Here is a 12,474-nt window from a genome sequence, read left to right as displayed (position 1 = left end):
AGCATATCAAGGTTCTAGCATGGCCCAGCCAGTCTCCAGACCTGAACCCAATCGAAAATCTTTGGAGGGAGCTCAAACTCCGTGTTTCTCAGCGACAGCCCAGAAACCTGACTGATCTAGAGAAGATCTGTGTGGAGGAGTGGGCCAAGATCCCTCCTGCAGTGTGTGCAAACCTGGTGAAAAACTACAGGAAACGTTTGACCTCTGTAATAGCAAACAAAGGCTACTGTACCAAATATTAACATTCATTTTCTCAGGTGTTCAAATACTTATTTGCAGCTGTATCACACAAATACATTGTTAAAAAAATCATGCATTGTGATTTCTGGATTTTTCTTTTTAGTTTATCTCTCTCACAGTGGACATGCACCTACGATGAAAATTTCAGACCCCTCCATGATTTCTAAGTGGGAGAAATAACAAAATAGCAGGGTGTTCAAATACTTATTTTCTTCACTGTACATACATATACATATATACATACATATATATATACATATATACATACATACATATATATACATACATACATATATATGTATATATGTATATTATATATTATATATATGTATATATATGTATATATATGTATATTATATATTATATATATATGTATATATGTATATTATATATAATATATATATATTATATATATGTATATATATATATATATACACATATATATACACACACACATATATAATATACATATATACATATATATACACATATATACATATATATAATATATATATAATATACATATATATGTAATATATGTAATATATATATAATATACATATATACATATATATACATATATAATATATATATATACATATATATAATATATATATAATATATAATATATGTATAAATATATATATATATAATATATAAATATATATATATATAATATATAAATATATATAAATATATATAAATATATATATATATATATATATATATATATATATTATATGTATATATTATATTATATATATATATGTGTACACTGAAAGAAATAATTTGTTGGGTGAACGTAATAAAATGATGGAAAGAATTCCCATCTAATTAAAATGCTGTCATTTAATGAGATCCAATTTAGTTGAACCAACTAATTGTAAATGTGTTGAGTGAACATGTATTAAGTGTATTAAGTATTGGTGTTACCATGACAATGTTTACATCCAACTTCATGTGTACATATAGCTTGTTTTAACATATTTACTAAGGTAGCAGCTGACTTATTTCCTTTGGTTATATTAACTTCTATATGATTATGGGTATCTTATTTTACAAGGTAGGTACAGCTACAATTTTAAAAGATAAAACAACAGCAGTTGACAAAACTAATGCTGACTTGACAAAACTTAAAGTTCAGTCAACAATTATTTGGATTATTTGGAAATAGACCACAAAACATTGGGATTATATAAGTACCTGCCTCAAGAAACATCACCATAAAATATTTGTTCAGAAAATACAAAGAGGAACAGAGCATTCATACACTCACACAAAATAACATTAATATCTGATGACACATTTTTGGGGATGCCAAACACCTTAGAAGGAGCTGGGATGGTCTTCATTCTGTATTATATGGTATATATATATATGTATATATGTATAATCTGGCTTACTGCTCTATCAACAAACTTGGGATTTATGTCCTGCTTTGGGAAATAATGCCAATAAATACGTCCATGAACTACTATTTTATCATAAACCTGCTCATACATTTGGGAGGACAAAATGATCGACTCCATGCACGCACGTGACCGGGCATGACCACTTCCGCCTAGCATGACCACTTTAGCTTCAGCAGTTTTTAACCTAATGTGTTAAATTTTTAAAGTTAATTTTTCCAGGCATGTGAACAGCACATTGTCTTATAATTGTTCATTTTTCTACCTACCAATAAAGTTACTTTAACTGGTCTAGTATGTGTTGTCTACTGGTGTTTAACGACTGGCAGCAATTTAGTTTGAGCAAAAAGGTAACAACACAAAAATTAGCAGTCATAAGTATCTAAAATACATAAAACAACGAAAGACAGATCACAGAATGAAAAGGGAAAGTGAACTTACCAATTGAGATCTTTCTCCACCGGGGATGGTTTAACTTTTGATGGATGCAAGAAGTTTGTCGTGCGGCAGTATAAGCTAGCTCCCCAACGCTCTGCTATGGCGCTTCTTCACCGGAAGTTACCTTAGCTGATGAATAGGGCCTGTCACGTGTTGCTGCCACCTTCTGTTCTGGAGAGGTATTGCAACTGGGATCCAATGTCAACCATTTATGTTATGCTGACATAAAACGATCAAGTAGTTTGAAGGATTTTGCTTGTCATGTTAAAACGACACGATTGAAAAATGTCCAAGCACTAAACATGAATAAATATACCATAAACTACATGTTTAACATTTATTGATAAAGCAGACACCCATGTTGCTTTTTTGGAGTGTATATATAGATATATTCATACTAATTATGGCCATTTGACGGTGTGTTTGCATCCACGAGTGTTGGCAGGGAGGGAAGGAGACCGACCTGGAGAGCAGCTGTCATTGGATGTCCTCATGTTCTCGTGTGGCATCAGAGATCCTTTCCAACGTGATACGAGCCTGAAATATCCACGACGCCTTCCCAGAAAGCAACCTTGATGGCAAGGTCGCGCTCTTACAAAGACCAAGTATTCCTTAAATACGCTTTGTTGTTGTGTTTAGGAAGAAAAGGCCAAATGTGGATGATGAAGACAGAACCCTAAACGTGGAAACAAACATCTGGCAACCTCACTAACTTGACACTAACTCTTCCATACCGTATGGAGATACCAGATGGGAGAATGACATTTATTATTATTATTCTTTTTAATCGGATGGTGAACTTACTATCCTTGAACATTAGAGCCCCGTAGACATGAAATAACACCCCCATAGTCACCTTTCCCCTCCTATTAGCCAATATAGACAAGATAAGAGATATAAGACTCCTGCTTGTGGTGGAATTTCTATCTGTCGAGACAAACGTGCAGACCTGGTCTGCCCCCCCACCCCCGCCCCTCCCCCCGTCCCCCTATCACATTAACCCGAGTCAGCATCCCAGAGAATCGCCGCCATCTCAAAGCCCCGCGCTGTTTGGGCGCGCCAGCGGCGACTTGGTGACCGCCGGCCGCCTCGCATAGCCGGCTCCTGTAACCCGAGTGACGGCGGCAGCTGAGGAATCCCCTCGGGGGACCCGGCGGCCGGTCTGGGGAGAGAGCACGTCCCGGACCGCCAGACCGCCTCGGGCTCGCGAAAAGGATCAAACGGGACTCCGGGCGCGTAATGCGGAGGAGCCATGTTGTCCAGAAAAGGACTCCTCCCGGAGGACTACCTGCTGACCCGCTTGGCCGAAGATGTCCTGCAGCAGCCCAAGTTGACGTCGAAAAGCAGGAAAGCTCGCTTCGTGGCCAAGAACGGCGCCTGCAACGTGGCGCACACCAACATCCGCGAACAGGGTCGCTTCCTGCAGGACGTCTTCACCACCCTGGTGGACCTGAAGTGGCTCCACACGCTCATCATCTTCACCATGTCCTTCCTGTGCAGCTGGCTCCTGTTCGGCATGATCTGGTGGCTCATCGCCTTCGCCCACGGCGACCTGGACCGGCGTGGAGGCGGCTTCGTTCCGTGCGTCACGGAGATCCGCTCCTTCTCCTCCGCCTTCCTCTTCTCCATCGAGGTGCAGGTGACCATCGGCTTCGGGGGGCGGATGGTGACCGAGGAGTGCGTGGCCGCCATCGTCGTGCTCATCGTGCAGAACATCGTGGGTCTCGTCATCAACGCCGTCATGCTGGGCTGCATCTTCATGAAGACCGCCCAGGCCAACCGGCGCGCGGAGACGCTCATCTTCAGCAAGCACGCCGTGGTGTCGGTCCGCAACAACAAGCTGTGCTTCATGGTCCGCATCGGGGACCTGAGGAAGAGCATGATCATCAGCGCCACCGTGCGGATGCAGGTGGTGAGGAGGAGCACCACCGAGGAAGGCGAGGTGCTGCCGCTGGACCAGGTCGACATCCTCATGGATAACCCGGTGGGCACCAACGGGGTCTTCCTGGTGTCCCCCCTCATCGTCTGCCACGTCATCGGCAAGGACAGCCCCCTTTACGACACGTCCGCCGCCGACCTGCAGCGCGACGACGTGGAGGTCATTGTGGTCCTGGAGGGCGTGGTGGAGACCACCGGCATCACCACGCAGGCCAGGACCTCCTACGTGTCCGAGGAGATCCTGTGGGGGCAGCGCTTCGTGCCCACCGTGTCCGAGGAAGACGGCATGTACGCGGTGGACTACTCCAAGTTCGGCAACACGGTGAGGGTCCCCACGCCGGGCTGCAGCGCCCGGGAGCTGGACCGGGCCGGAGGCATTGCGCGCTTTAAACTGGCGGAGGGCGTCACCCTGCGGCCGTCTGCGAGAAAGCGGCGAGGGTCCGCCGTCGGCCGGCGGTCCGGGATGGAGACCCGATGACGGGTATGTGCTGGCATCCGACGAATGGCCCGCTGTGCTCCCGTTTCCCCGCAGGATAAAATACTCGCCATTATGAGCATCTTTGACCACTGGGGGGCGCTGTCACGCCAAACGTGGGGTGTCTTCGATAATAGCTGCCCAGACAAAGCAACCTTTCCCCGCTTTTCTTTCTTCAATATTTCTGCTAAAATTATCTTATTTTTCTTCACATTACAACTTTTTCACTCCATAACATTCTTTCACATTTTCTTCTTGGAATTATGACTTCATTACCATTGAAAATGAATATTACGACTTAAAAAAAGAATTTCATATTTCAACTTTGAGCTTCTATTACGACTATTTTCCCTCATATTATGACGACTTTTTCCTCTTCATATTTGGACTTTATTCTTGTATAATTACTCCTGATTTTTCAAGTTGTGCTGTCACCCCCCCGTCTTTCTTTTCGGAATGGTATGTTTTTCCCATATTATAACGTTTCTGTGTTCCTCATAACCGTATGACTTTATTTTAAAAAGTTTTGTTGTAATGTATGACGATTGTATTTTTTCTCCAATATTTCATTTGAATATTTTCCTCTATCATCAAATTGTGAGCCACAACCTCATTTTCCAAAAATGATCACTTTGTTTTGTTTCTTTGTTGTTCAGAACATTATGACTTCTAACATTTCAATATTTACAATGTATGCCACTAAAATGTTATTTGTCCTTATTCTTAGCGTTTTGACTTTATTCTTGGAAAATTATTTTTACTGTTTTCTTGTGAAATAATATGTTTGGAACGTGCTGGGGTCACAAAGAGCCCGGGGCCACTGGGGCAGCAGGGGCCCCCTGGCCGGGGATGGAAGCATGACAAAAAACAGGAGGACAGATTGGCATTTCTCTCTTTTATTAGATTATAATCCGCAGAGTTTGAAATATTAAATTGCTTTTAACTTAGTTAATAATTAAAATACATAAAAACGAGCCAGAACTGAAGAACCCTGCAAAAAAGAAAAAAGCTACAAATAAATTAAAAAGGGACAAATATAAACTCCGTGGTCGTCCACACAGAAGCCGCTTGTGTTTTCGTCTTTCTAAGCGTCGCGCTTCAATTATGCCCAAATGATTTCTCCTTTGTTGATCTTTAAAAAAAAAAAACAATTAAAAAGGAAGTGGAAAATAAAATGTGCACGGCAGCCGGTCTCACCCCCCACCCCCTCCCCACCCCGCAGACATGACGTCACGTCTTTGTCCCGGTGGGGGTCTGAAGGATGATGCAGCCGCCAGTCTTTCTCATCTGATGGGCAGGACCTCACCCCGACCCTGGAAGACCCTCCACTGGTGGGCGGGCTCCGCGGGGAGGGGTGAGGGGGGCCAGCAGCCACGCTGCCGACCCACCCGACGAGTAGACCAAACCAAAGGAAGTCGCCAACAAAAGTCAAAGTGAAATGAAAGCAAAGAAATGAAACACAGCCCAGGTTTTTTGTTCCTAGTTGAAGTTGCAGAGAAAACGCGAGGGATTTGGACCCGGGGGGGAACGTTCACGCCAATTCCTGCTGGCGTGACAAACCCCAAACTAACACCACCCACAAAAAAACAACCCCCTCCCCAATTTCCTTCTGACTGGTCGGTTGGTGTCGCAGCGAAATACACGAGTGTAGCGGAAGGTCTCTAAAGTCCTGCCGGCCCACCGAGGACGGCGGCCGGGCCGTCTATCCTTGTCTCCTTGTCTCCTCGTCTCCTTCTGGCTTCTATCGCTCCCGTGCTGGCGTCTCAGCGGCGCCCCCAGCTCATCTCTCCGTCACGTGGTTTTGTGAGGAAGGGGAGGCCGAGGCCAGGGCGGAGGGGGCGGGCGTGGCCGAGGGCGGCGGGGCCGGGGTGCACAGGATTTCCGACAGGTCGTCCATGATACAGGTCTCCTTGGGGTCCACCAGGTTGAATTCCCTTACGAAAACAATGAAATGTGCGTAGAGAGTGTTCAAGTGGCCCTGCAGCTCCAGAGCCACCGTCTCCTTAAAGTGCGCCCAGTAGAGGTGCGCCAGCACGTGGAACAGGTACCGGCAGATCTTCTTCACCAGCGACTCGAAGGAGTTGGGGAATTCTTTGCCTGGGGGGGGATGACAAGAAGGGGGTTCAAGCGCCCTGCACGCCAAAGCTTTCTTTCTTCTTGGCGGAGCTGAGCGCACACGGGGCGGCGGGGGCCAGCAAGACGCCTGGGGCTTCTGGGCCGCCCAGCGCCGCCCAGCGCCGCCCAGCCAAGCAGGGATGTCCAGACAAAGCGGGAGGCCACGTTAAGAACTTGGATCCGAGAGTCGCCATCTTTTTATATCAACAACTAGAAAAAACTGACTGGATGGAAAGGCACCCCCCCCCCCCTTTATTTTCAAAATATTTCAACTTCTCTTCCTCAATAATATTTGACTAATATTATTATTATTATTAGGAGTTTATTTCCAAAAGTTTTCCAACTTTCCTTTTAACGATATGATTTATCATCATCATCATCATTTAACAAGAAAACTACAAAAGGAAAACAACAACAAAAATGGAAAAATCTGATCAAAATATTGAAGAAAAAAGTTGGAATCTAACATGACAAAGTAATCATTTTACATATAATATTAATATCAGCAGCATAAAGTTTGAAAAGGAAAGGAGGACCTTCTTCTTTGAAAGTCCGAATATTATGACAAACAGAAGAATTAATATCAATATTAATATGAGTATACTAATATTAATAATAGTAATATTAATAAAGAAGATCTTCAGAAGAAGATTGAAACAGTTGAAAAAGGGAAGTTATAATAATAAAAGTATAGAGTTGAAATATGAAAGAAAAATGGTTATTTAAAGAAAAGCACGTACATTTTTGGAAAATGAGCTTGAGGAAGAAGTTCCAATGTTACGAGAATGAAGTCAAAATATTCCAAAAATAAAGTCAAAATATTGTGAGAAGAACATTTCAAAAAAGTTGAACTAGTTGGAAACAATTCAGTCAAAATATGAAGAAAAAATGTTATATGCTAACCAAAAATGTTGAAAAAGTCATCATTTGAACTTGTATATGAATATGAATATTATGAGGTCAGACATGAGGCTGCCAATAAGGTAGATTATGGGAATTATGAGTAAAAAATGTACAAAAATAGTTTTGAAATAACTAAAAAATGTGGTAAAAATGTTTCTTGGCGTACGTATATACAGTATATAACTGTAGTTAAGTATATAAGTATATAAGTATATAAGTATATAAGTATATAAGTATATAAGTATAGAACTTGCTAGCATATCTGTCCTAAATACCAAAGTGGCGTCCTTTCATTTTTCAGTCTGTGGTCCTCGCCGGGAAACGTCAGGACAGCCCTGCTTTTACATGTGGGGGGGGGGCAACGCTGACCAAAGGTGACCAAAGGTCAACCATCTCTTACCGTATTTGGTAGGAAAGATCTCCTCGTCCGTGACCAGTTTCTGACAAAGGCTCATGACGAAGTCCACGTATTGGGGCGCCGTGCACTTGGTCTTCTTGCCCTTCTCGTCATGCCAGTAGTAGATCCTGGAGAGCAGATGGAACACATAAACGCCCAATAATAGGCCACGCCCACCCAGAGACAACGTGCGAACAAGAATGGAATGTCTGTTAGTCCACTACGTCAGGTCCCGCCTCCGTGTTCAAGTCCCTGGCAGGTTGCAGGGCCAAGCGTGTCGCTTCTTGAGGCGTGTTACGTTACGTTACGTTACGTTACGTTACGTTTGTGTGCTGGTAGTCTGGTTTTTCCAGCATGCAGAATACACAGAAAGCAGAAGGAATGCCCCCCCCCCCCCTTCAGACAAGGGCGAGCACAGAAAGCTGGAGCCCCACCCTGACAGGGTAAAGTCGTTAGATAAACACTTGGGATTAACCACTGGATGAATAGCTGGCCCTTAAAGGTGCTGGGAACCCTATGCTGATGTGGATCTACCGCTTCTACTGGCGTCCTGCGGGCCACGAGTTTGAGACCCCTGATTTCCACAGCGACTGGCTTTGTGTTTCAGGCCAAACACGACATTCCCAACATCAGCTTCGACTTGGGAAGCGGTGAGAGAAATGCGTGTGGCATTTTTACCAGGTGGGAGATCATCTAGACTCGTCGTGTCAGAAGCAGCTCTCAGGCTGAAAGGTGTGGCCACCCAATCGGCTTCTTTGCTGTGGAAGCGGGAGGGCGTGGTCAAGGTGTGGCGGTGCAGGCCAAAAGCAGAAGCCATCACTCACGTGTTGCACGCCGTCATGGCCTGACAGCCGTCCCCGGTGCAGAACTCGGAGATGGTGCTGTACTGCAGGTTGATAAGATTGAAGAACGTCGTCGCTGTGGGGGGGGAAAGAGGTGACAACACTGTAAGCCATCCTGGTGATGTTTCCTATGAGCAAGGCATTGATTCAAAGGAGGAAGCACATTGTTCCAAATAATATTTAAATGTTCAAATAATTCTCCTCCATTGCAAAGCTGAGCTCCACGTTCTCTTGGAATATTCAGCATATCTACCAAAGTACTTTGCATCTTCTGATGACGTGGCAAGTCAGTCAAGTCAAATTGGACTTTTTTCAAATATCACTTTCATCAGGGTAAAAGGGCCACGATATATTATAATATAAGAAAATATTCTGTGACTTCATCCGTAACAACTTATCAGCTCATCACAACCTCAATAACTTGTTTGACTTGATGACCCAAATGCAACATCGGGAGTGAGGAGTCCAAACACGCCACCTCCTTGTGCCACCTCCTTGTACCACCTCCTTGTACCACTTCTAACGTACTTCTAACGTCCTGTGGGAAGACGTCATTCCCTTAGTTTGAAATACCCGAGCGTAACACCCGAGTCCAGGAGGCCCACCAAATAAAGTCAACCGAGGCGCCCCACCGCCACGCTACATTTTAGGACCTGTTTAAGGAAGTCTAAAGTCCGCCTGGTTTCTCACCTGTGCTAATGCAGCGACGCCATGCGGACCAAAGTACTTCTAGAGTACTACAAGAAAAGTACTGAGGCACCTGGTTCTGCTACAGCGGGGTGTCATTTTAATGTCATTTTAGGAGCAGAGCACTGAAATAGTAAAATATAATAATATAGTTTTGAAAGCCCCAATACTATGAGAAACAATAATAAAATAATAATAAAAAATAAATACTTTTGGGAAGATTTGGTTGAGTATTATGAGAATAAATCATTATATTTAGTCATAATATTACAAGAAAATGTCCCAAGATTATTCAAGAAGAAAGCTGACCCTAATAAAAGGCGTCACTGATGATATTTATGGGTATTTATGTTTATATTTATACATATTACAATTATTTGCACTGATAAGAATAGCGTCCACCTGAAAGGATGAGTGGTATCTGTACCAGGGTAGTGGTATCTGTACCAGGGTAGTGGTATCTGTACCAGGGTAGTGGTATCTGTACCAGGGTAGTGGTATCTGTACCAGGGTAGTGGTATCTGTACCAGGGTAGTGGTATCTGTACCAGGGTAGTGGTATCTGTACCAGGGTAGTGGTATCTGTACCAGGGTAGTGGTATCTGTACCAGGGTAGTGGTATCTGTACCAGGGTAGTGGTATCTGTACCAGGGTAGTGGTATCTGTACCAGGGTAGTGGTATCTGTACCAGGGTAGTGGTATCTGTACCAGGGTAGTGGTATCTGTACCAGGGTAGTGGTATCTGTACCAGGGTAGTGGTATCTGTACCAGGGTAGTGGTACCTGTACCAGGGTAGTGGTACCTGTACCAGGGTAGTGGTACCTGTACCAGGGTAGTGGTATCTGTACCAGGGTAGTGGTATCTGTACCAGGGTAGTGGCATCTGTACCAGGGTAGTGGTACCTGTACCAGGGTAGTGGCATCTGTACCAGGGTAGTGGTATCTGTACCAGGGTAGTGGTATCTGTACCAGGGTAGTGGTATCTGTACCAGGGTAGTGGTATCTGTACCAGGGTAGTGGTATCTGTACCAGGGTAGTGGTATCTGTACCAGGGTAGTGGTATCTGAACCAGGGTAGTGGTATCTGTACCAGGGTAGTGGTATCTGTACCAGGGTAGTGGTATCTGTACCAGGGTAGTGGTATCTGTACCAGGGTAGTGGTATCTGTACCAGGGTAGTGGTATCTGTACCAGGGTAGTGGTATCTGAACCAGGGTAGTGGTATCTGTACCAGGGTAGTGCTGGAGTTCAACAGCAACTTGTGGGTTAAATCCAACGACTAACCAATGAAGGAACAGTTGACGAGGTACACGCGTGAATGAAGCGCACGGCATCGCTTACTGTTGCTGGCGAGCCATTCATTGAGGTCGATCTCCCTGGGCAGCACCACCAGCTCCTTAAGGTCCGAGTCCACCACCCGGATCTTGGTGAATTCGGGCTCCAGGTACTGCTTCTTCTCCTCTGCTGGAGGCTTCTTCCCATTTGGTTTTGTCTTGGACTTCCTGTAGAACAGAACAACATGTTACAGTCCAGCAAGGAAGGGAAGCACCTTGGTTTACAGCATCTAAAAATAGTCCGATTCTGGAAAAGGGTGGACTGACACCCACCTCCGGGGACTGGACAAAGAGCCCCGTGTGGATGTACGGGAGCCTTTGGTCTGGCCTGTGCCCCCATCAGCTCTTGTACTTCCATTGCTAGTTTTGGCACAGGGATGTCACGTCACACTTGCTGCACTTCCCGGGCTTGAACCGCCCCCGGACCCCGCCGCCCAAAATAGAATGAGCAATGCAACCGCCTCCCCGACGACGCGGTCACATGCTCAGATCACCTGATCCCCTGCAGTTTGCAGCTCCAGCTATTGGACACCACCTGGAATCACAGACTTGTCCCTTTCACTCTCGCTCTGCCCCGGGACGCCCCGAAAGGATGCCACTTTGCCACTTGGAAGGTTTGAAACCCCTCCCGTTTCCTTTTTGTGTCCGCTTCATACGATCCTTGTGGCTTTATAGTTGGAACATTTGAAAAGGCACAACTCTGAAAAGGCTTTTGCTCATAGGCTCCTCAGAAAAGTGCTCAGCTTGTGAGTCAGTCCCTTTCCTTCAGAAAACATTTGGTTTCACCCCGCTATTTCCTGTCTCCGTCATTTCAGCATTTTTCCACACCTCCTCCTCGTCTACAGAGCATTTGTGTGGCGAGGGGAGGTGAATTTCTGGAGTTGTTTATTTTGGGATAAATAAAACTTCCTGAATGCCAGAATTCCTCCCCTCATACGTGCACGTCCGTCCTCACTTCACACACGCTTATCCGTTCTTGCTAAGTCCAGCCTTCGCCATAAAAGGCAGCCGGCGAATGCCTCTTTCCTCTCACCGGATCAGGGCAGGCCACCAGGCCGGGGCGCTAGGCGCTAGGCTGCTAGGCCGCTAGGCACTAGCCCGGTAGGCGCTAGGCACTCGGCCGCTAGGCACTCGGCCGCTAGGCGCTAGGCGCTAGGCCGCCAGGGCGCTAGGCACTCGGCCGCCAGGGCGCCAGGCACTCGGCCGCCAGGCACTCGGCCGCCAGGCACTCGGCCGCCAGGCACTCGGCCGCTAGGCACTCGGCCGCCAGGCACTCGGCCGCTAGACAAACTGCCAGAGCCCGTCTGCCACCAATAGGATGTGGCGGTCTAAGATGCAAGGCTGACAAGCGAAGAGACGGCCACTGGGAGCCACGTGAAAATCACATGGCCAAAATGCCAAGAGGAAGCAGACACGCTGGCGCTGATCCGTCATAAACACAATAAGGAAATCGGGTTGGAACGGCGGGTGACGTGGAGGTCATCGCCGCCGAGCTGAGGCTTTAATGGCTGACATGGCAGCTGTTCCACTCCATCTGCTGGCTACCTACTCCCTTTCACACGACACCGCCACACTTACGCCATGTTTACATGCTGCCAGTCACACTAACTATGCTGGCAGATTGACTGAAACAGGACATGGGGGGGGGGGGGGGCAGGGACAGTTTGGACTTCGTTCCCATATTTGGACTTTCTTCCCAT

At 45.8% G+C, this 12,474-nt stretch overlaps 2 protein-coding genes across 6 annotated transcripts in view; one reads left to right on the top strand and one right to left on the bottom strand.

The window, feature by feature from the left end:
• The first annotated feature begins 3,091 nt into the window (after window positions 1–3,091).
• Window positions 3,092–5,379, top strand: kcnj11 (potassium inwardly rectifying channel subfamily J member 11). Its single transcript, XM_058075448.1, has one exon. The coding sequence runs from the start codon at window positions 3,340–3,342 to the stop codon at window positions 4,501–4,503; it is 1,164 nt and encodes a 387-aa protein (XP_057931431.1). The 5' UTR covers window positions 3,092–3,339; the 3' UTR covers window positions 4,504–5,379.
• Window position 5,380: 1 nt separating this feature from the next.
• mob2a (MOB kinase activator 2a) overlaps window positions 5,381–12,474 on the bottom strand; it is a 40,207-nt gene continuing 33,113 nt past the window's right edge. For all 5 annotated transcript variants that reach the window (XM_058075457.1, XM_058075456.1, XM_058075453.1 and 2 more), the window contains exons 2-5: window positions 10,782–10,942; window positions 8,740–8,833; window positions 7,919–8,043; window positions 5,381–6,597 (exon numbers count right to left, since the gene is read on the bottom strand). In XM_058075457.1, the coding sequence (XP_057931440.1) occupies window positions 6,281–6,597; window positions 7,919–8,043; window positions 8,740–8,833; window positions 10,782–10,942 (697 nt within the window). In that variant the 3' untranslated portion in view covers window positions 5,381–6,280. The remainder of the gene's footprint in view (window positions 6,598–7,918; window positions 8,044–8,739; window positions 8,834–10,781; window positions 10,943–12,474) is intronic.

This window comes from Doryrhamphus excisus, chromosome 6 (assembly GCF_030265055.1).
Source record: "Doryrhamphus excisus isolate RoL2022-K1 chromosome 6, RoL_Dexc_1.0, whole genome shotgun sequence".
In the NCBI taxonomy this organism is placed as follows: Eukaryota; Metazoa; Chordata; class Actinopteri; order Syngnathiformes; family Syngnathidae; genus Doryrhamphus; species Doryrhamphus excisus.
This window is presented reverse-complemented; position numbering and strand designations above follow the sequence as displayed.

Excerpts from the sequence above, each read along its gene's own strand:
- kcnj11 (XM_058075448.1), top strand. The coding sequence starts at position 3,340 with ATGTTGTCCAGAAAAGGACTCCTCCCGGAGGACTACCTGCTGACCCGC.